This window comes from Elephas maximus, chromosome 19, assembly GCF_024166365.1.
Source record: "Elephas maximus indicus isolate mEleMax1 chromosome 19, mEleMax1 primary haplotype, whole genome shotgun sequence".
Lineage (NCBI taxonomy): Eukaryota > Metazoa > Chordata > Mammalia > Proboscidea > Elephantidae > Elephas > Elephas maximus.
The window spans coordinates 11498449-11522672 of record NC_064837.1 but is presented as its reverse complement, the minus strand read 5'-3'; the positions used below and the strand labels follow the sequence as shown (position 1 = coordinate 11522672).

The 24224-nt window shown below is 51.6% G+C and overlaps 1 protein-coding gene across 2 annotated transcripts in view; it reads left to right on the top strand.

Annotated features, from left to right (window-relative positions):
- Positions 1-24224, top strand: part of NTN1 (netrin 1) — a 252362-nt gene that overhangs the window by 166808 nt on the left and 61330 nt on the right. For both annotated transcript variants that reach the window (XM_049861263.1, XM_049861262.1), the window contains exons 3-5: positions 937-1125; positions 16840-16989; positions 18473-18526. In XM_049861263.1, coding sequence (XP_049717220.1) covers positions 937-1125; positions 16840-16989; positions 18473-18526 — 393 coding nt within the window. The remainder of the gene's footprint in view (positions 1-936; positions 1126-16839; positions 16990-18472; positions 18527-24224) is intronic.

Sequence of the window (24224 nt, the reverse complement as noted above, 5' to 3'; positions counted from 1 at the left end):
TGCCGGGGGTCAGGACTTCAGTGTATTTCTGAGGGGGACACAATTCTGTCCATAGCACCTTGGAAGTAGTACTTGGAACAAGGAGGGTGCCAGCTTCACCTCCCATCTCTGAGGTGTGTAAGTGGCATGGGGGAGGTTTGGGGACTAAGTGGGGTTGAAGTAAATGAATAGCTTTCATTTGAGAGATGTCTTAGTCATCTAGTGCTGCTATAACAGAAATACCACAAGTGGATGGCTTTAACAAAGAGAAGTTTATCCTCTCACAGTCGAGTAGGCTAGACGTCCGAATTCATGGCACTGGCTCCAGGGGAAGGCTCTGTCGGCTCTGGAGGAAGGTCCTTGTCATCAGCCTTCCCTTGGTCTGGGAGCATCTCAGAGCAGGAACCTCAGGTCCAAAGGACGTGCTCTGCTCCTGGCACTGCTTTCTTGGTGGTATGAGGTCCCCATGTCTCTCTGCTCATTTTTCTTATATCTCAAAAGAGATTGGCTTAAAATACTACCTAATCTTGTAGACCTCATCAACATAACTGCCGCTAATCCGTCTTATTACATCATAGTCATAGGATTTACAACACACAGGGAAATCACATCCGAAGATAAAATGGTAGACAACCAAACAATCATACAAGGGAATCGTGACCTAGCCAAGTTGACAGATATTTTCGGGGGACACAATTCAATCCATGACAAGAGGGAAGAGGAGGCTCAGGTATGGTCCAGGTCCCACTAAACCCAACCCAGTACGTCCTGCTAGTTGTCCAATAAATGTGTACTGACACCAATAGTGGAACCAAGTAGAAGGCTTCTGAAGCACTAGAGCCTGGCTGTGTCCAGCAGTGGAGTGGAAGGGAGATGTCTCTTGGACCCCGTGGGTACCTGCCCGCCCAGTGCCCTTGAGTACCTCTGCCTAACAGCCTCTCCCTCTCTCCCCCTCAGCCTGTAACTGCAACCTCCACGCCCGGCGCTGTCGCTTCAACATGGAGCTCTACAAACTCTCGGGGCGCAAGAGCGGGGGTGTCTGCCTCAACTGCCGCCACAACACGGCCGGCCGCCACTGCCATTACTGCAAGGAGGGCTACTACCGAGACATGGGCAAGCCCATCACCCACCGGAAGGCCTGCAAAGGTAGGTGGTGCTCAGGGTGGGCCGTGGGGGCTGGGCACTGCCCCCAAGCCTGGGGCCTTGGGAACACCAGTCCTCCCTCTCTTTCCTCTCTGCTCCTCCCTCTCTATTTCTTTTTTCTAGCCCTCATATAGATCAGCGTAGCAGGTACACACACACGCAGCCTCCCTGGTATTTGGAGGTGCAAGCAAAAACAAAGGGGCGATGGAGAAATGGCTCAAAGGAGAAGAAAGGAGAAGGTGTGATACCTGCGAAGGTGCAGGGCTCGCGGGCCCCTGCGACACCTCCCCTCCCCCTATGGGCTTCTCATCCGCACAGGTGTGCTGCATACCAGAGCAGCCGGAGTCATGTTCGCCAGGCTTAGTGTCGGGACAAAGGACTCTCTTTTACCAAACCCACGCAGACGTACTTCTTTGGATGTGTGGCCCCCCCTTTCCCCCCCAGACACACACACAGACACATACAGTTGCAGCAGGTCGGCAGCTTCAGGGGGCAGGGTGGCAGAAGGAACATTTAATCCATCTGCAAATAGGTTTACTTCTTGGGACAAAAAATTAAAAGAGACAGGAGACCATTTTCGTTCACTGAAGTAAGCACTAATGTTTTAACGTTCTGCTGTTTGTTTTTCTGCCACCAACAAAACCAAAGCAATGGTTGGATGACTCAGAGGAGCTGACGGAATGCCAGGGAGTTAGGTGATGTTGGGGGTGAGGAAGGTGCCTGGGTGGCGCAAACGGTTTGGGCTCGACTACGAACCTAAACTTGGCGGTTCACAGCCACCCAGCAGCGCCACAGAAGAAAGGCCTGGCGACCTGCTTCTGTAAAGATTTCGGCGAAGACTATCCTATGGAACAGTTCTACTCTGTAACACATGCGGTCGCCATGAGTTGCAGTCAACTCAGTGGCAGTGGGTTTGGTTTTTATGATTTTGGGAGAGTGTGAGAAGTGGGACCTGGAATTCCCACATCAGCTTTTGAAAATGTGAGGAACCAGGGCTTTCCTGGTCCAAAATGTTGTGCCGAGGGCCAGGGCCTGCTGTGAGCACGGCTTCCCAAGATGGTATTTGTCTCAGAGAGTTCTTAGGCCACAACCCAGCATGGATGGGGAAGAAGGGGTCCTGACTTGGACCAGGGTGCACCCTGATACGGGAGGGACCCCTGCCGTTACAGAATTAGGCCCAGGTGTTGAGTGGCAGAATTCTTGCCTTGCAGGTGGGAGACCAGGTTTGATTCCTGGCCAAGGTACCTCATGCGCACCCACCGCCCGTCTGTCATTGGGAGCTTGTGTGTTGCTATGATGCTGAACAGGTTTCATCAGAGTTTCCAGACTAAGACTGGAAAGGCCTGGTGATCTACTTTTGAAAATTAGCCAATGAAAACCCTGTGGATCACAACAGATTATTGTCCGATATCGTGCTGGAAGGTGAGCCCCCTAGGGTGGAAGGCACTGCACAGTGGCAGCTGCAGTGGACTTCAGACATGCCAACGATCATGAAGATGGTGCAGGTTTGGGCATCGTTTTGTTTTGTTATGCACAGGGTCGCCATGCTCAGGGGCCAACTCGACCACAGCTAATAACAACAACAGCAATGAGCTGCAGCAGAGAAACCCTTCGTGGCCACTGCTGAGCCTTTGGAGGAAGCAAAGTGTCATCTTCTTAACAAGAAATCCCCCAGAGGAAGGGCACTTGTGTACAGGACCGATTACATATTTTGTGGGGCTCAGTGCAAAAATTATTAAGAATTTCAAGATAAAACACGTGCAGGCCTTTCTGAGCTTAGGTTCCCATGCAACTGCACAGGTCGCCCACTCAAGTAGCCGCCTGCTTCTTGGGACACTTTTCCCAATAAACCCAGATTCCCCATCTGTCTCCTCCAGGAGAAATCCCTGCAATTCAAAATGAATGGTGATGAGTAGAGTGGCTCCCAGAAGGCTAGCAAGCTCCCCTTCTACCTCTGTGGACTTGCCTCTACCTCTGCTGGATGCCAAGAGAAATTTGAGCATCAAGGTAGCTGGACACTTCCATGTCAGAGAACAACCGAGCCTGGCGAGAATTCCCCCGGGAAACTGAGCAGAGAACAGGAAGGCGGTGCCGCCAAAGGGACCGAAGTCATGCAGGAAGAGGGCAGAAGGTTTGGGGTTTTTACAGATGAAACTGGAACACCTCCAGCTCCTTTGCCTGGGCCCAAAGTGTCTGTTGCCTCTTCTTTACAGAAAAAATTGAGGCTGCGGTCTTGTCAGCAACTGGCCTGCACATAGATTTCAGGGGGGATTGGCCAAGAAATTTTAATCAACAGAGGCTGCTCTGCAGAGGTGGGTTGCCCTGTGCCCAGGGGTGAGATGTTCTGAGCTGCTGCTGGATTCCACATGGGAGGGCACCGGTTATCTCCTGCTGTGCCAGCAAAGCATGTCTCCTGAGAGGCAGGAATGAGCAGGGCCTGGGTCATTGGGCCGTCTGCTCCCCACCCTCTCCTCTGTCGCTGGGACGAAGAGCAAGGGAGAAGTGCTGCCTCTCACTATTTGGTGTGGGAGATGCTGGGAAACCACAGGGCCCTGCTCACTTGGTTGGTGGCTTGGAAATGTCCTGCTCTGGTTCCAAGAGGAACAGATGTGGGCAGAGGAGAATGTGGTCTTGTTTTATTCTTTCCACTGCTGTAGCCAGCCTAGGTGGCTGGGTCTTCCTTCCCAGCCCCTGGACAGCAGCTGCCCCAGCTTTGGCGAGAATGCTGGGAGAAGAACCCGCAGGAGAGGAGAACCTAAAGATGGATTTTTCTAGAAGGACCTACCTGCATCCCTGTTGAGGAAATGTAGGAAAAGGTGAGACCCTGAATATTACCTGACTGGACATGCTTTCCAGGGCCCTGGCACCTGGTGGGTGAAGGAAAGCACCATCTGATCAGTCCTACCACAGACTGGGTGAGAAAAAGGATTCCTGGAAAGGCCCTACCCACAGGATTGGTGAGAAAAGACACTGCCTAAAAGATCCTGCTATGTAACTGTTGAGAAAAAAACACGACCTGAAAAGTCCTGCCATTTGATTGGTGAAGAAAGGCGTCTCCTGTAAGTTACAGATTGTCCTTGTTCTGACGTCACCACCTTGGGGGATATGGGGACTTTGGATCCCAAGTTCCCCCAGGGGACAGCCCCTGCCAAAATGAGAGACTTTGAGATCTTGACTGGAACAGCTTTGGAGAAGTTCCGGCTCCAGCAGGGGGCTGTGTTCCCTTGAGATCTTCACACGGGGCTTGTCCATCACGCTCCATCACAGGGTCCTCTACCTTATCCTTCCAGGACCTCTGGCTTAAGGAAATGGCTCCTTTGGTGGAAGACTTTGGCCCCATCATCTCGGTCTCCAATGTAAAGGTGTTTTTTTCTCAGAGCCTTCCAAATCTTATGGGAATGGAGCAAGCCCAGGCCTGAGCCCCCTTGGGTTGTCCCAGGGGTCCCTATTTGGGGCCTCAAGTGAAAGCTGCACCACTTTGCTCTGTTTTAGAAAAATTACACGGGGGAACTGGGGTGACTGGCAGGGGCCCTGGACTCCCAAGTTGGCGGTTGACCTGAGGATGCTTGGGAACAGTCTTGGGCCCTCTTTACCTCTTAACTTCCCAGGGCCTGGGAGGCCAGGGTGGGGGCTGAGGCCACCCATTCAGTGCTGGCAATTGGCTGGTTCAGGACCTTGATAAGTTTAGAGCCGGGCCGGGCCTGGACAAGAACAGCTCTGAGCAAGGGCGTTTGGTCCAAATATTATTATACAGGCCCTCAGTTGGGACGTTTCATAGCAACAAATTTGTTTGGTTCTTTCTCGCCTCCCCTAGTTTATACCCAAGCCAGGCTGGCGGTGCTGGTGCATACAAAGGGCCGTGATAAACATGCCCAGGGAACAGGCGGCTGCACTCTCCGGCTATTCAGCACGATTTCACAGCGCTGGGAAGGCCTCATTATGGTGTGGGCTGTCCTCCTATACCGAGTCAGAGGGGAGGAATTCTTCCTTTTCTCCGCAGAATGGTTTGTGAATGATACTCGTCCTGGAATCTGTCAAAAGAGAGAAGGTTTTGTTTACCATTTGTCTTCTTTATGGACTTTGGAGGCTCTTTCTCTTTAAAGCCGCCATTGAAGACGTGGCCATTTAACCATTTCAGCCATGTCTCCATTGATAGCCATATTAATTTATCATCCTCCCAAACCATCTGTGATGGATAAAGACATTCCAGGAGTCTCCCGTGAGCCGAATTGCGATGAGAATGAAGAAATGAACCACCGCATCCAGTACCGCTGTACAAAGGGCTCACGTTCCGTCCCACTGAGCAGCCTGCTTCTCGCAGGCCCTGCCCTGCCCCCTTCACGTCGACAGTTAACAGAGCAGAATGAAGGCCACTAAAAAGATGCCCAAGTCCCAAGAAGACACAGTCAGTAGCAGAAGCATGGATCGTTGTCTCTGTCTTTGCCAGTGTGTGTTTACAGCTCCTCTCCTGCCTTTAGTTCTGGCCGGTCTGCCAAGGGCTGGGTTGGGGAGGAAGTGAGCCCTAGCCTAGCCTCCTCTGGCTCCCTGAACTGTGGTGGCAGCTCCCCACGCCTTGCTCATTCTGGCAGTCTTGACCTTCACCTCCTGGCACAGTCAGCGCATTTGTCTCTGACTTGTGCCGTGGCTGTCGACCTTGGCTGTGGAGATTTACAAATACCGGTGCCTGGTCCCCCTTCCTGTCCCCACCCCCTGGTTAATTCGTAGTCCAGGTGAGACCTGAGCGTTGGGAATTTTAAAAACTCCGCAGCTAATTCTGTTGTGTAGCCAAGTTGAGAATCACTGTAGTTGAAGAATAAGAAATGTGGATGTTGAGTTGCTCTTCGTGCTGGTGGTAAAGGGAAGAGATTTGAGGGGAGAGATTTATTAGCAATGGATTTAAATGTTTTTATGACTCTGTTGATGAAAACCAGGGTATTTACAATTTCAAGTCTTGCTCGGCAGGGCTGGGAGCTTCGCTAGTGCGGCCTGATATGTGTTACAGTGTCCAAATCAGGGCCTGGGATCAGGATTCACTGCTGCCAGATTGTGTGCGAGTGTGTGTGTGCACGTATGTGTAGTGTGTGCATGCGTACACGTGTGTGCACGTGTGTGCATGCATGTGTGTGTAGTGTGCGCGTGTGAGTGTACATGTGTACACATGCGTGTGTGCACATATGGTGTGTATGTACATGTATGTGTAGTGTGCACACTCGTGTACACGTGCGTGTATGTTTATCCATGTATGTGTACGCGTGTGTGCATGTGAGCGTGAGCACACGTGTGGTGTGTATGCCTGCAGGTATGGGGTGTGCCTGTGTGTGTGTATGCGTGTGCAGATTCGATCAGTTGAGGGTTTAGGTATAGCACAGTCAAGTACCTGAGACCCCCCTCTTGGCCTTCCTGACTCCAAGGTAGTGTCCACACAGCCTGGAAAGGCCTCAGAACCTCAGCAGTGGCCTTTCACATTGTGAGGCCCTTGCCACTTTTCCATTTCTTCATAACTTTCTGGAGCTCTAGAGAAAGGGGCTGGTCATCTTAAGCAGGAAGGTACGCAGTGGCTCGTATGGCTCCCAGCTTAGAGGACAGAGACCATGACCTCAGGGGTGGACTCCGTTAGGGTGTGACTAAGACCAGCACCCGTGGAAGAGAAAGCAGTGCCTCAGGTCCTGCAGTCAACGAAAGAGCACAACTCCAGCTGTCGCCTGTGCTGGGGCATCTATTGCCTGTTGCCTAGGGAATGTGGGAGTCAGTACCCTGGTCTCCACATTTGACTCCATGTTTAAAGCCTGTAGGGCATTGGAGAAGCCATGTGACCTCCCTGGACCTCAGTCTCCTTATGTATAAAATTGTATCTGGATTTACGATCTCTGCCTCCCTTCCAGCTTTGACACTCCGTGTTCTGCATGCTCTTTTAAAATTCTCCAAATTCTCTGAGTCCCTGGTACAACGTGATTGTTTCTTGTAGCAGTGAAGTGTGTGGTCCAATAACTCGGAAAAGCTGGGGAACGGGAAATCAGGTGGAGGTGGTATTGTCCCGTGGTCTTTACAAATGATGACAGTCCCTGATCTGGAGACTCAGCCCACGTGGTCACCACTCTGAATCAGAATCTCCCAGGACCAGCCCTGCAGCTCACCCGTGGCCAGTGCCTTCCCCGCCGTGGGTGTCAGTCTTCCTGCCTATTGGGTCCTCTCTCATCCCCTAGATTCCACATGGACATTCCCAGAGGATCCCAGGGGTCCCTTGCACTGGAGAGAAGAGGCCCCTGGTCTTTGAGCTACCCCCAGTGAATGGGGCCCCAGGCTCAGCACCAGAGCGCTGAGGGCGTTTCACTTGGGAACTGGTAACATAAGGGAAAGCAGCACCTCAGCCCCAGTGAACAGACTCAGGGTGAATAACTTTTAAAAGCATGGACCTTGAACTTACTCAGAAAGAGTTTAAGTTCCACCCCGGGCAAGTGACTTATTCCTGGGAGCCTCGGTTTTCGCATCTGAAACTGGGGGTGATAGTAGATCCTCCTGCCTCCTACGGTTACCGTGCTGATTAAATGAGATGGCGTAGGAGAAGTTTCTGGGTGTCTGTCATAGCATGCACTCCCTGAATGTGGACGGCTATTACTACTTGTTCAGATAAAGAACAATACAATAACTCTCAAGTCTACCATTGACTGCCAGCGTACACACACAATGCAGGCAATTCTGGTGCTGGGAGAACTGCCACCTGGCCCCCTCACTGAAGGGCTCAGTCCTGGGGCGCACTTTGACGCGATTCCCACGGGAGCAGGCAGGGCCCCAGGGATTTGCCCTAACACCGTTGCACTGTCCTGGTAAAGGATTTACACGCTTTGAGAGCACAAATGACGAAGGAGTCTGATGGCAGAGACGAGTGCCCTGCAGCTGCTCCTGCAGGCCCAGGCAGAGGTGGGGACAGGTGGCAGGGTAGCTGCGCAGCCAGACACCATTCTGAGGAGGCTCCCTGACCAGCCTGGGGCTAGAAGCTGGATGACACACATGCATGTACACACAAAGACACATCACACATATACATACATACAGACATACAGACACACCACTCACATGCACAGACACACAAACACACCACGCATGTAGATATACACAGACATAAAGACATACACCACACACAGACGCACAAGTGTCTTCCCCCAACACAACCCCCCCACAGACACACACACACATATCCCTCCACACACAGGCACACACACACATCCCTCCACACACAGGCACACACACACATCCCTCCACACACAGGCACACACACACATCCCTCCACACACAGGCACACACATAATCCCGCACACAGACACACACACTCACAGTCCGACTATGGGAACCATCTGTACAACCTGTGCCTTACGCCTCAGCTGTGAAACAGGTGCAGGAAGACTCTCGTTAACTAGATCACTGAGGGTCAAATAACCCAGTTTGGGATTACGGGCTCCCCTCCCCCTTCACTTCCTGCTGTCTGCACCTTGATCTGAAAGTGGCAGGGGAAAGGAAAGGTCGAGCAACTTGAAACGTTTATTCTTTTGTGCCTCGTTAGCGACTGCTGGGGAAAGAAAGCATAGCTGCGGAGGAGGTTGACACGGACAGCTGCCACCAAGTCTGTGGATTACCTGTGGATTTAGCTTATCCCGGCTCCCTCATTAGCGTGGAGGATGGAAGAGCAGAGAGCGGCCACGGTGGAGGTTGCAGATGATCTAGGATATGAGGGGTTCTCTCTCCTCCTGCCCCCTCACTTCCTTCCTCCAGATGCACGGTGTAACTGAAATGGCTTTTCCCCACGGGAAGGGCAGCAGATCTGCCCTGAATTATGTCTGAACTGATAGAGACCATTTGCTTATGGAGTCAGCAAATACTGAGCACCTACTGTATGCTAGGCGCTGGGGCTACAGCGGTGACTAAAACAGACGTGCTCCCTTGGAGCTTGCTTACTGGTGGAGGGTTGACAATAAAGAAGAAAACAACAAGAAGATAATTATAGATTGTGGTGAGTTACATGAAGGAAATAAACAGGGTGGCAATAGTCTCTGTGAGGGGGTCTAGGAGGGCCTCTCTGAGGAAAGGACGCCTGAAGTCAGAGCTGGAGTGTGAGCACCGAACAGTTGTGAGGAAGCTGAGGGAAGAACAGTCCAGGCAGAGGGAAAGACAAATGGGAAAGCCTGGAGGCAGAAGGTCCTGGCGGGCCCTTGGTCTGAAGGGATGCGAAGGAGGGAGCAGGTGTCTGAAGGTGGAGAGAGGGCAGGGTCAGCTCACTGGAACCTGGAGAGGAAGTGGGGTTCTATTCTAAGACCACTGGAAGCCGCTGGGGGTCTTTAAGGACAGGGGTGACATGAATGGCATTGTCTGGCTTACTTTGCAAGAAGCCCCTTCTGTAAGACAAACCACAGATGGGGAGAAAATTTTTGCAAATCCTATGTTGGACAAAAGACTTGAATCCAGAATATATAAACCATTTGCTGTGGAGTTGATTCTGATTCATGGCGACCCCACGTGTGTCAGAGTAAAACTGTGCTCCATAGGGTTTTCAATTGCTGATTTCGTTCAGGCGGGGCCTATCGTCCAAGGCACCGCTGGGTGGACTCGAACCTCTAACCTGTTGGTTAGCAGCCCGGCGCATTAGCCGTTTGTATCACCCAGAGGCTCCAGAATATATAAAGAACTCTCAAGATTCAACAATAAGAAAACAAACAATTAGAAATGGGCAAAATACTTGACCAGACACTTCACCCAAAGTATATGGATAGCAAAAAAATATATGAAACATCATTTGTCCTTAGGGAAATACAAATTAAAACCATAGTAAGATACCAACACACCGCATAAGAATGTGTAAAATAAAAAGTGTTGACAATTCCAAGAGCTGGCGAGGATATGGAAAAACTGGAGCTCTCTTACACTGCTGGTGGGAGTGCAAAATGGTACAAACGCTCTGGAGGACCATTTCACAGTTTCTTATGACGTTAAATATATACTTACCATGTAACCCAGCAATCCCACTTCTAGGTACTTACCCCAGGGAAATGGAAATTTATGTTCATGACAAAACCTGAATTACCAGTGTTTGTAGTAACATTATTCATAGTGTCCAGAAACTGGAAACAACAGAAATGTCCGTCAGCAGGTGAACGGATGAACAAAGTGTGGTCTATCCATACACTGGAACATTACTCAGCAATAAAGATGAATGAACTGTTGAGGCACCCAACAATGTGGGTGAATCTCAAATACATGTGCTCAGTGGAAGGAACCAGTCGTACAGAACTGCTCACTGTACAGTTCCATCTCTAAGACATTCTAGAAAAGGCAACTGGTGCAAAGTTTTACCGTGCTCTACCACTAACTGAGAGGCGGGAGGTTTTCGTCCACCCAGAGAAACCTTAGAAGAAAGGCCTGATGATCTACTTCCAAAAGTCAGCCATTGAAAACCCTGTGGAGCACAGTTCTATTCTGACATGCATGGAGTTGCCATGAGTTGGGATCAACTCAACGGCAACTGGTTTTTTGTTTTTGTTTTTTTAGGTTTTCTAATGTACTTTTGGAGTCCCTGGGTAGTGCAGACAGTTAAGCACTTGACTGACAACTGAAGGATTGGCAGTTCAAACTCACTCAGAGGCACCTCGGAAGACAGGCCTGGCAATCTGCTTCTGAAAAGTCACAGCCCTGAAAACTCTGTGGGGCAGTTCTCTGCAACACACTGGGTCACCACGAGTTGGAATCAATTTGTCGGCAATGGGTTTGGTGTTTTGGTTTAATACGCGTCTAGGTTAGCTTTGCCGGGGCTCTTGGAAGTCCTGGGATGTGCTTTTCTTCACTGGCAAACCAAGTCTCAACAAAAAGATTTTGGCACAATGAGGGCAGGTCACGGTGTCAGGACAGGGCCACCGGTAGGTGTGTGCCAAAGGCCTCATGTGCCCTGCAGCACAGTTAGTTTCCCTGTCCCCTCGGCTAGGACACGAAAATGAACAGTGGAAGTGGGGGCGATGGTCCAGGGGGCAGGCCACCACCCTGGTTCCTTTGGAGCCAATATGGAAGCAAACCATAGACTGATGGATTGGAAGTGACCTGAGTGAGCATAGACCTTTCCTTACAGATGAGCCACCCATGGTCCAGAGAAGGGAAGGCACTAATCCAGGTCCCATGGTGAATTACTGGCAGAGCAGAGGCCAGGCCTGGCTTTCCTGACCCCCATCTGAAACCATTTGGGTCTCCTAGCTGTGTGTCTCTGTCTGATGACCCAGAGTAAGGACAGTCTGGGTTCTCCTCCTCATTGGGAAGGCCTCCAGCTGGCTGCGTTTGTGAGAAGCCTAATTCTGCCTAGTTCTCAGGGACCTAAGGCTTCCGTCTGCTCTCACCTTGCTCTTTATGGAAAAGGCTCGGGTAGCCTGTTTCCCAGGCCCAGGTGCAGCCTGCTCCATCCACCCAGGAGTGACCTCCGTGGAAAGGACTGACCCCTCTGAAGAAAATGGCTGACTTCCAGGGAAATGGGAGTCACCAAAGGCCCTTCCTCTGGCAGAAGTCGCTCTGACCTGGAGCGTATTCTCAGAAGAATTAGGAAGGCTTTCTTTGTCTCTTCACCATACACCCCGGCAGAGGAAAAGGCCTCACCTCAACCCACATTCTCCCTGGCTCAGCCCCACCTCTCGGCAACCCTGCCCACTGTGGCTCTCTGTGAACCTGTGTGTGTGTGTGTGTGCGTGCATGCATAAGTCTGACTGTGTGGTGTGTGAGTTTGTCGGAATGTATGTGTGTTGTGACTCTATGTGTCTTCGTGTGTTTTGGGATGCACCCGGATGGAATGCCTTTGGTTTTCTCCTTCCGAGGGGTCAGGGTTTGGGGCTTCCTTGGTAACCACTGGGCGTGGACTCTTTTTTGACGTTGCTAGGCAGATTCCCTTCTCCAAGGTGGTAGAGGAACTCACTATGAGGCGTTACCTTCTGTCCACTCCCTCCACCCCTTGAACTCACCCTTCTTTGCACAGAGGGTATAATTTGGGCCATCCCTAACAACAAGTGTTTGGGAAACATCCTTACTTTGGGTCATTTTGCTAGGAATTGAGGATGAGTTTAACGCATATATATGTTAGGATTGCATTTGGCTGCAAGAAACAGAAAACCCACCTAGCATGCTTTAAACAAGTAAGAGCTTATTTTTCCTGGCAGAACAAAAAGTATAGAGGTGGGCGGGCAGGCAGACTGGATAAGGAGCCTTGGGAGGCGCTCCGAGGTCCAGGCTCTTTCCATCTCTGCACTCCCCACCCCTTCAGCCTATGGTTTTCCTCACTAGTCCTTGGCTTTCTCTTCTGTGGAGTCATGCTAATTTCATCAGCTGTTAGGAGGATCAGAAGAGATGCCTTTTGTGAGAGTATGGCTGCCCTAAGGCGGTTTACAAATATATGGGCGGTAGTACACTTGCTAGATGAATGCTCTGCCTCTGGCAAAATGAAGTCGGTGGGTTTTCTGTCACACTGCACTGCAGAAGACCCAAGTACCCTTTTGAGGCTCCACCCACCCACCCTTTGGGACTCTGATGGCTTCTTTTTCTGGAACAATGATATGCTGGCATGGAGGAACAAGTCAACTTGCCACCTCTTTTAGACCAAGGTAAGAGGGGGCATTGGTGGTTTAGTGGTAGAATTCTCACCTTCCAAGCAGGAGACCCAGGTTCAATTCCCAGCCAAGGCTAGTCATGTACGGCCACCGTCCGTCTATTACTGGAGGCTTGTGTGTTACTATGATGCTGACCAGGCTTCAGTGGAACTTTCAGACTAAGATGAACTAGGAAGAAAGACCTGCAATCCACTTCCAAAAATCAGCCTGTGAAAACCACATGGGTCACAATGATCTGATCCACAGCCAGTCATGGGATGGCACAAGACCAGGCAGTGTTCTGTTATGCTTGGGGTTGCCATGAGTCCAGGCTGACTCTGTGGCAGCTCACAACAACAAGGGGCTACTGTTCAGATTATTATAGAATCTTGGGAAAAGGATTGGCACCTCCTCACATTTAATCAAAGGATGGGCCCCTACGAAGTACGCAGCCACAGCCGCTCTGTCATCACTGGGGGTGGCCCTCAGCCCCAGCAGACCTCAGCTAGCCCCAGCGCCTCACCAGCAGCTGAGCCAGTCGCCACCGCTGGGAGGGGGGTAGTGTGTGAGAACAATGGCATGCCCCCCAAGCTGTACCCACATTCTGCTCTGGGTCAGTTCCTGCCAAGAGGGACAACAGGGCCAAGGTGGCGCCCGTGTATGACTTGGTCCTACACCTTCAGTGACTGAGCAACCTTTAGTGACCCCCCTTCAGCCAAGTCCAACCCAAAGGCACTGCCATCAAGTCAATTCTGACTCATTATGACCCTATGGGACAGAGTAGAACTGCCCCATAGGGTTTTCAAGGCAGTAAATCTTTGCGGAAGCAGACTGCCACATCTTTCTCCCATAGAGCAGCTGGTGGGTTCAAACTGCTGACCTTCCGGTTAGCAGCTGAGCAGTTTTAACCACTGCACCACCAGGGCTCCGTCAGCCAAGTCCGAGGAGCCAGAAATTACTGATGCACAGCTGTGTCCCATCAGCACCAAAGGGAGAGCGTTTTGGCATGAATTTTAGGATTTACCAGCAGGCTCGCGAAGCATGCCAAAGGAGGTCAGCAGGCCCGAGCCTCGGAGTCCACATCCGCCCAGTGTCCACGCCCATGTCAAGTGGCCTGGGACAGCTGTGGCCCTCTGCTTTCAAACGGCCAGCCTAGAGATGTCCCCCATGCTCAGTCACCTTTCCTGTCATGGGGACAGATTTAAGAGGCCTTAGGAAAAGATCGGAGTCCCTGGGTGGTAAAAACAGTGAACACACTTGGGTGCTAACCAAAAGGTCGGAGACTAAAGTCCACCCAGAGGCACCTCAGAAGAAAGGCCTGGGGATCTGCTTCTGAAAACTCAGCCATTGAAAGCCCTACCGAGCACAGTTCTGCTCTGACACACGGGGTCGCCAGGAGTTGGCGTCCACTCCACGGCCACTGGAAATGAAGGGAAAGGTCAAAAGCAGTCATCTCAACTCTCCACCCTCTCCCGCCACCCCTTCCTGCCATCATCATTGTCAGCATGCCCCAGGAACACTCAAGGCTGAACCTTTGGAATTCCTGGGTTCTCCTTTTCTTCTTACTAAATTTAAAATAACAGGGAATGAACTTAAATTTTGAGTAGATTTCAGCAGACTATTTCCGAATAAATGGTATTACTCCTTATATATACGCAGTGGAATATTCCTGCTCAGAGCAACCCCATGTGACAGAGTACAGCTGCCCCTAGGGTGTCCTAGGCTGTACTCTTTATGGGAGCAGAGCGCCATGTCTCTTTTCCCCCTTGGAGCCTCTGGCTGGGTTCCAACCATCAGCCGGCATTTTGGTTAGCAGCCTGGCACTTAACCATTGTGCTACCAGGGCTCCTTAATGGAGCCATAAAGAGTTACGAAGTCCTGATGCATGCCACAACATGGGTGGACCTTGATAACATCATGCTGAGCCAAATAAGTTGGTCACAAAAGGGCAAATACTGTATGGGCTCTCTTATATGGGGAGGGGGCAGTTTGTGCCCCGGGGGCAGTGAGTTTATTGAATGGTGGTGGAACGATTCGGAAAGGAGGGGGAGAATGGTTGCACAACTTGAAGCATGTAATCAATGTCATTGAGTCGTCCGCATAGAAACTACTGAGTCTTTGTCTCTTCTGTCATGTGTATTTTCACTACAATTAAAAAAAAAAAAAGGCATGACTCCTGCCTACGAGGGGCAAGATGAAACGGTTCTATTTATTCCATGTGGATCCTCAAATGGGAGAAGCCAGCTGTCACACAGGCTGCCTGATTGGGGACCCTAGGGCTTGTCCCCTGGGCCTGTCCCCCCATCCCCTTCCTGACCTGACAGAGCACCCATGGCTAGCACCCTCATTACGAGCGTTTTCAGAAGCTCTCCCAGGTCCAGACACACCTTCAACAAACAGTTGTTCACATTCCTTTCCGCTTTCCTCCCTCCTCCCTCTTCCTAGTTCTCCGCATTCACCGCTGGCTGGGGAGGCCGTTTCCATCTGCAGACTGGTGCCCTCACGCTGAGCAGTGCTTGCAGGGGGAGTTCTCTTTTAGTGCTTGTGAGATCTCTGCTCTCACTTATTTTCTTGGATATCTTTCCCCATTTGGAGTAGAGACAATAGCGGCTTGTGGCGCCAATCGAGACTGCTGCAGAATGCCGTCTTGCAGAGAGTCCCCACCCTCTCTGGTTTGCCTCCTGAGTCCTGCTGTCCCCTCCCGCACCCATGCGAGGAGGCCACTGCCTGGAGACAGGGAGGCAGGCTTTAGCTGGCAATTCTGGTGCCTTGTACCTGCTGGTGGAGTTGCCAGATGGTGCAAATAATTTACACGCTCCGTTGCTAACAGAAGGGTTGGAGGTTCGAGTCCACCTTGGAAGAAAGGCCTGATGATCCAATTCTGAAAAATACCCATTACCTTCTAGTCGATTTCGACTCATATGAACCCTATAGGACAGAGTAGAGCTGCCCCATAGGGTTTCCAAGGAGCGGCTGGGGGATTCGAACTGCCAACTTTTTGGTTAGCAGCCTGAGCTCTTAACCACTGTGCCACCAGGGCTCCAAAAAGCAGCTGTTGAAAACCCAGTGGAGCACAGTTCTGCTCTGACACACACAGGGTTACCATGAGTCGGGGCCAACTTGACAGCAGCTGTTTTTTTTTTTGGTACCTGCTGGCATAGCTGTTCCTGCCCAGAATGTCACGGTATTGGTGGGGACGTCTTCCCAAAGCCCTCTGGCCACCACATCACTCAGATGGGCTTCCTGAAACACAGGGAGGGAGCCTCGGGGGGCAGCGTGATGAGGGACAACCCCTACTCTCTACCCCTTTGAATCCGGGTGGAGGGTCGTGGAGCCTGCCCTTGATGCAGTGGCCACCCACTGAGAATCGGGGGCCTCTCGGCTCCAGCTAGGCCCTCCTTCTCCGAGACCCTGGAAGTTCCTGTAAGTCTCCAATCTTAGTTTGCACATTTTATCCCTGTGGTTATAGATTATAAATTACACTGTGGCTGTTTCTACTGCTACAGTGTATGGGTTTTATGATCCAGAAGCTGGGTGCCCTGGTTGCAAAGCAAGGTGGACAGGCAGAGTAGGGTGGGAGCAGCAGCCTGGGGGAGCCGCACCTCCCTGTGACTCCCTCTGACGTGACGGAACTCTACAGCTATGGCTCCATCAGGCCCCAGACCCCATGACTCCCACCCAAAGGGTCAGCAAGGAAACCCATGGGCTGGAGGAATTAAAACACATGCATCTACCCTGTCCAGGGAAGTGCACCTCCACAGGCTGACTCCTGCGCTGACCATCAGGGCTGTGTCCGTTGCATTCCTGAAAACATGTTTGAACGTAGGCCTTCCTCCTGGAACATCAGAAGGGCTCCCCAGCTTCACGTTCCTGCCACAAAAACAGTCCTTTCAAGTCTGTTAATTTTGATTTTCATTCCCCATTTCCAGGTAGGTGGGTGGCCAGGGTCAGAGTTTCTGGAATGTGTGCAGGCTTGGCTGCTCATCCACTGGGCTGGGGTCCCTTGGGCGCTCCCGGGTGGGGAAGGGCCTGGGAAGTGTATGCCCTGGGCCTGGCTGGCCTCTCAGGGGCCCCTGCCCACATCTCTGACCCTTTCATTGTGTGTTCTCCTCAGCTTGCGATTGCCACCCCGTGGGCGCCGCTGGCAAAACCTGCAACCAGACCACAGGCCAGTGCCCCTGCAAGGATGGCGTGACGGGCATCACCTGCAACCGCTGTGCCAAAGGCTACCAGCAGAGCCGGTCCCCCATCGCCCCCTGCATAAGTACGTGGCTCCATCTTTATGAAGTCCCTGGCTGGGACTGGGGGCAACCCCTTCAGGACGCTTGTCCCTGGTGTCCCAGTGGGTTGAGCACTCATCAGCATGGATCTCTGTGTTCAGTGCCTGGTGCTCAATGAGACCGTGTTTGTCTGCCTGTGGGATTGTTGTAGCAAGAGCTATGGGATCAGCTGAGCCAGCCTGGCCCAGCAAATCCCTGTCTCAGCCCAGGGTCCTTTCCCACGTTCCACCTTGACCCAGACCTTGGCTCGGCCTGCACTAGGAACTGCTACTGCTGCTGCTGCCACTGCCGTGGGATCCCAGCCTTCCTACGGCCCCCAGCAGACTCAGAACAGGAAGAACTGGAAACCCAAGGCCTCTGAGGGGAGCTGGGCAGAGCTCCTGGGCCTGGCACCCGCTTCCCAGGTCGCTACTTCTGAAGGGTGTCCCTGAAGGGTCCTAGGGGCCCTGTTAGACCAGGCATTAACCCTTTAGTGCTGGAATGTAGGGAGGTGGTAGTCCAGATGGCAGGGGTCACTCAGAAGGGTTTCAGTAGTTTATCACCAGTAGGGTCACCCCAGTGAGGATTAGCCCTGATTCGAAGAATCAAGCCTGGTTGAGAGCTGGCCCCTGCCCTTGGCCTTGCTGATTCCTTCTGCTGGGCTGACCTAGACCAAGAAAGGAGCGTGGAAGAAGCAGTGAGTCCCAGCTAACTAGGGAGACCTCAGGGATGAAGTTTGATTCTCTAGACCAGGGGTTGGTAAACTTGGGCCCATTTGGGCAGGTTTCCATCCCCCTCATAGGCTACCCCTGCCATGGGATCCTTCTCCACCAATGAGTGGAGGTTACAGGTGAGCAGGGCCCAGGTAACCCCATCATGTTGAGCAGGTGGGTTTGGGAAGCCCCTCTCTGCTGCTGGAGGGACTGAGCCCTGTTGTTGACACCCAAATAGTTGAGACCCTGTAAGACACACACGGAATTCGCTGGCCTAGGAGCAAGGGCAGCTCTCCACGTGCCGGCATGCCCCTGCCTTCTCCCTGACTCCCAGCCCTCCTCACCAACCAGGGGCTGCTGCCATGCCAGCCAGCGGCAGGGATAGCTCCAGCTTCTACCACATGCCATGTCCCCAGCTGTGCTCCTGGCTTCGCTCTTCTCGCTGACTTTCTCTTCTTGAGCTGTCGATTAGGAAAGGGAGAAGGGGGGCCCCCAGGCAGAGGTGCAACCAAGGCAGGGCAGATGGGGCATGTGCCCTGGGCGCCGCTTGAGGAGGGGTGCCAATGAGCAGTTTCTATTGGCCATCATAGCTTCCATCACCAGCTGTAAGAGATTGTCCAGCAATTTAAAGCTAATTGCCATAGGCGACATTTTCTGTGGGTAGGCGCCCACCCCAGAAAGGTTGGGAGGAGGTGGCACTGTGCTTATTCTCTGAGGTCAAAAATAATGTTTTCTTACCTTGTTTTCTCTTCCTCCCATCCTGAACCTCACGAAGAGATTCCTGTAGCACCACCGACCACAGCAGCCAGCAGTGTGGAGGAGCCTGAGGGTAGGTTTCCCCTTTAGCTTCTCATGTCTTGCCATTGCTCTGTGGTGGGTAGGGGAGGGGCCGGAGAGGGGGGCATTAGTAAGGATGGGGTCCTCCGCTAACCACCATCTCGGCACTGCTCAACTGGAGTGGTGCCCTCTAGGCTGTGATGTGGAGGAGGGATGGATCCACAGGGCATTGGTGACTCCTCCTCCAAGAATAAAAGACGGCGGGGATTAATGATGTCAGAGGCCAAGCCTCTACCCCAGGCCTGAAAACCTGTTGAGCTAAGGTCTGAGGTCACTGGGAAAGACATGAGTTACACACAGGCACTGGTTAGAACAAGGCTTTACTCACACAGAGAAGAGACAGAGCAAGGTCAGCTTCAGTCATGGACATCAGTTCCCCGTGGCCAGCGGGTCTCACTTTGCAGTTGATGCAGGGCTGGTGTTCTACACGCACCCCTCTTTCGTGCAGCAGTTGAAGGAACTCATTCCTTCCCCGCCAGGAACAGATATGGAAACGGGGCTGACCAAGTACCAGGTGACACACATGGCAAAAGCAGAGAAGAGAGTTTACTCTGTACCCAGAACAGGGAGAGGTTCCTTGATAAGGAGAAGAAATTGGGAGACAGAGCGAGAAGCTTAGCCTTCAGCCTGCATTATCAGGGACTGCTCTGGGGCCAAGGCTTCTGATTAGGTGGTCTAGGGGAAAGTTGCTGGGGCCACGGCAGACTGGCCTCCCAAAAAGCCCCACAAATTGAGCTCCTTCTACGTGTCCATCAAGGTCGCCAGCCCAACGCCATCTGAGCTGAGGGCACGTACTCCTTCCCAAGGCTCCACTTGGCTACAGAAAAGGAAGGGGCTGAATGATGGCAATGAAGAAAGAGTTCTTGAACACAGGGATGCATGGTAGGACAGTGGGTGGGAGGTAGTGAAGGGGGACAGGGAAAAAAAACACATCCCTGCTTTTACTCACCTCTAACTGAAATTTGGTGCTTGACCAAGGTGTCCCTGGGTGGCACAGGAGCCCTGGTGCCGTAGTGGTTAAGAACTCGGCCGCTAACCAAAAGGCCACCATTTGAATCCACCAGCCGCTCCTCGGAAACCCTATGGGGCAGTTCTACTGTGTCCTGTAGGGTCGCTATGAATCGGAATCAACCCAAAGGCAACGGGTTTTGGGTGGCAGAAATGGTTAAGCGCCTGGCTGCTAACTGGTAGTTCAAGTCCACCCGGAGGTGCCGTGGAAGAAAGCCCTGGCAATCTACTTCAGAAAATCGCCACTGAAAACTCCATGGAACACAGCTTTATTCTGACACACGTGGGGTCGCCACGCGTCGGGGTCAACTCGACCGCAGCTGTTTGTTTTTTTTTTTTTTAACTGAAATTTAGCATTTCCTCAATGACGAATGTGGGCCACCAACCACAGCAGGATTAGCAGCACCTGTGACCTGGCCGCCGGTAGAAATCACAGCAATTTTTACATCACATTCTAGTTGTTGCAGATAGCATGAAGTAGTGTTTATGCTCGTTATTTCTCCAAAATTACAGACATTGTTAGACCCACCATTAGGTGATGATTTACAACACATTAATAAAGAAGCACGTACATAATGAAACGGTACCATAAATCTGAGTTTTTAAAAATATTTGGATAACTGTATTTCAGTATTATTGGTTTCTTTTGTAGACCTATATCTTCTTTTTTATGCATTTAAGATTATTATTCTGAGAAGGGGGCCGAGGCCTTCAGCAGGTTGTCAAAGGGGCCCCTGGCACAGAAGAGGTCACGCACCCCTAGCTTTGGGCATGCAGAGGGCTTAGAGCCTGGGGACGGGCCGTCGTGCTGAGAGCAGCCCAGGCCTGCACTCAAAGCACTGCTTCTGGAGTCACATGGGACTCGGAGTAGGCGTGGGAAGGGGGGCAGAAAGAGTGACAGTGGGCATCCCCGCGTGGACATTCATGCCAGCTCTGGGAGCCTTTCCCTCTCCAGATAGGACTGTAGGAGCTGGGGGAAGGGCTGGCAAGCCCTGTGGTCACCTGAATATTTCACCATAAAGACTGTGGATACTGTGAGTATTGGCGGTGCACTGGGAATTTGAGAGAAAGCAGATTCAGAGCTTGCAGAGATGCAGTCAGCAAACAGCCCGCAAACGGAAAGGACAGCGTGCGTTTTCAGAGTGCCCGAGGCCACGCTGGGGAAAGCCAGAGGTGTTTTGGTCTTGGGTTGTTTGCAGAGTCGTTGGTCACCTTTGGTTGAGTGGCAGGGGATACTCCTTTCAGGAAAAACATCAATGAGAGTGGCCTGAAGGGAGCATCGTCAGGGCGAGCAGGGCTGCTGGGCGACAGAAGATAAAATAGAGAATGAAGGAGTGCTCTCTCTAAAACCACGATTCGAAGAACCATCCCACATGAGGTCAGCTTTAGGGTAGAGCAGAGTCCCTGAGTGGTGCAAACAGTTAATGTGCTCGGCTGCTAATGGAAAATTTGGCAGCTGGGGTCCACCCAGAGGCACCTCGGAAGAAAGGCCTGGCAATCTGCTTCTGGAAAAATCATCCATCAACAATCCTACGGAGCACAGTTCTACTCTGACACACATGGGGTTGTCACGAATCAGAATCAAGTGGACAGAAACTGATTTTTTCTAGGGTAGAGCCGTTTTGAAGCTATAATGCACAAAATGAAGTCTCAATCCTAGCTCTCCTTGATCTGATGTCTGTCATTGTCTAACTTCACAGTGATTTGCCTGAGCGGGACTCACCTGGACAAGATCTTTGGGGCTGTGCGTCCTTGTTCAGGTGACGCTTCCGAGCAGCGCTGTGTACGTGGCTCATCCAAGGACTAGGCAGGCATTAAGACCTCTCCCGCGACCCACTTTCCTAGTTCTTGCAGCTTGACTTTGAGCTTCTTACATTGTTTTTTTTTTTTTAATTGTAGTAAATATATATGTAGGGGGGCGTTGGTGGTTGAATGGTAGACTTCTCACCTTCCGTGTGGGAGACCCGCGTTGGATTCCCATCCGATATACATGATGCCCAGTTACCACCCATCAGTCTTTGGAGGCTTGTGTTTTGCTATTATGTTGAACAGGCTTCAGCAGAGCTTCTAGAATAAGACAAACTGGGCAGAAAGGCCTGGTGGTCTGCTTCCAGAAAACCAGCCGGTGAAGACCCTGTGGCTCACAACGGTCCGATCCTGTTATGCATGGGGCTGCCATGAATTGGGGGCTATGATGGCAGCTAATATCAACAACAAATATGTATGTAACAAAACATTTACCATTTCAACATTTTTCACAAGTACAGTTCAGTGACATTGATTACTTTCATCATGTTCAGCCATTACCATTATCCATTTCCAAATTCTTTCATCACCCTTAACAGAAGTGCAGTGTCCCCTAAACAGTGAGTCCCCCTTTTCCCCTCCCTGGCGACCACTAATAAGCTCTGTCTCTATGCATTTCCCTGTTCTGGATATATAAAACCAAAACCAAATCTATTGTCATCGAGTCAATTCTGACTCATAGTGACCCTATAGGACAGACTAGAACTGCCCCATAGTGTTTCCAAGGAGTGCCTGGTGGATTCGAACTGCCGACCTTTTGATTAGCAGATGAGCTCTTAACCACTGAGCCGTCAGGGCTCCATTCTTTCTTTCTTTTTTTTTGTAAATTGTGCTTTAGGTGAAAGTTTACAGCTCAAGCTAATTCCTCATACAAACATTTATACAATATTGTTATGTGACCCTAGTTGCAATCCCTGTAATGTGACAGCACACTCCTCTCCACCCTGTGTTTCCCGAGTCCATTCAACCAGCTCCCGTCCCTTTGTGCCTCTCGTCCCACCTCAGGACAGGAGCTGCTTAGGGCTCCATTCTCGATATGTAAGTGGGTTCGTATATCTGTCCTTTTGTGGCTGACTGATTTCACTCAACATAATGTTTCCGTGGTTCTTCCAACTTACAATGGCTTTTTGCCTTTTCCCTTCCAAATCAAAAATGGGACATGGGTGGGGGGGTGGGGTCAGGAGGAAAAAGCCCCATGAAGTTTCTGCACAGGCTACAAGTGGGAATAAAGCTCGGACGGTCTCCGCTCAACCAGCCAAGATTCCTGAGCAGCTGCGTGTAAACCCTCGTAGCTCCCTGCTCTGAAATGCTTTCCTTAGCCACCTTTGCTGACTGATTAGCTTTTCTGACTCCTTTTGATTGTTACTGTTAATTTCTTTTCTTTATTCTGAACCTTGAAAAACATAATTTAATCTGAAGCTAGCAGTTAATAAACCGAAAAACAGTTGAATTCTGACTCACGGCGACCCCATGCAGGTCACAGTAGAACCGTGCTGCTTCCTAGGGTTTTCATCGCTGTGACCTTTCAGAAGCAGATTGCCAGGACTTCCGTCAGAGGCGTCACTGGCTGGGTTTGAACTGCCAACCTTTGGTTAGTAGCCAGATGTTTAACTGTTTCGCCACCCTGGGATAAACAACGTCCTTATAAGGTGCTTTCCTCACAGAGGGGCTGATGAAGCAGGTGCAGTCTTGTAGCTCCAGGACTCTCCGGCCAGAGACCCCGTCTGACCTGTTCCAGTGGCCTCCAGATTCCCAGACCCTCTCCTGGTGTCTCTGGGGAACACAGGCCATCCTAAGACCCAGCTGCTGGGCTCTGTCAGCCTCCCACCACAAAGCGGCTGGGCTGGCCTTGTCTCAGCAGGCCAGGACATTGTCGGCAGGGGGCCAGGAGGCCCCCTGGGAAGCAGGTCCAGGAAGCTCAGTGCTTCCAAGCCTGTCGAGTCTTGCAGGTTTGAATAAGGAAGGCTCTGTGCAAGGCTGCCCAAGAAAAGCTTATTTACTTTTGCCTGCGCAATGGAGGAGGATTAATAAACCAAGAATTTGTCCTGAAAGCTGATGGACATAACCTCACCCTGAACCCCTCCTCCTGAAGGGCCAGCTCACTCGGGGAATGTCCTCACCTGCCCGCCAAGCTAGTCGGCAGCCCATCATGCAGCAGGGAGGTGAGGAACACCGTGCGGTGGGAGGTCTGGAGAAGGACAGGTGGGGGAATTGGACAGGAAGGGAGATAGAGACCCCCCACCCAAAAGGAATTGTGCTCAGAGCTCCCAGCACACACCCGCTTAGTGCTTGGAGAGACCTCCACATTTGGGGCTGATGGGGGCCGTATGCCTTCCCTTCCCCTCCGTCTATCAGCTAGCTCAACAGTTGTTCTTGGTTTGCACATTATTCCGTTTGGTGGAGGTGCTTGGCTTAGTGGAGGGAGCCCTGTTCTAGGAGCCAAGAGATTTGGGGTGGACTTATTATTATTATTTTTTTCTTCACTAGCTGTGAGGCTGGGGGCCTTTCTACCTCCCTTGATACATGAAGGAGTGGGAATAAGTGCCCCCTGGAGCCCTCCCTCCCCTGGTTCTCTGGGGCAGAGTGAGTTTTCTCATGCAGTAGGAATGAATGACCCTCTTCTTCTGTGATGATTTCATCAGAGATGCCTCTGACAAGCCCCATATGCAAGCCCTTTCAGTGGGCAGAGGTGCGCCAGTAAGTATCTAACAACTGGCTGTTCAGGGGAATGCCAGTTTCCCTGGTGTAAATACTCCCTCCATGGCCAACTTCAGGCTACCCATCATGATGTCACTGAGCATGGAATTGAGACGATATGTATAATTGGTTCTTGGAGCCCACGTGACTCCAGCCACCACTGTCTCCCCCCCAAACCC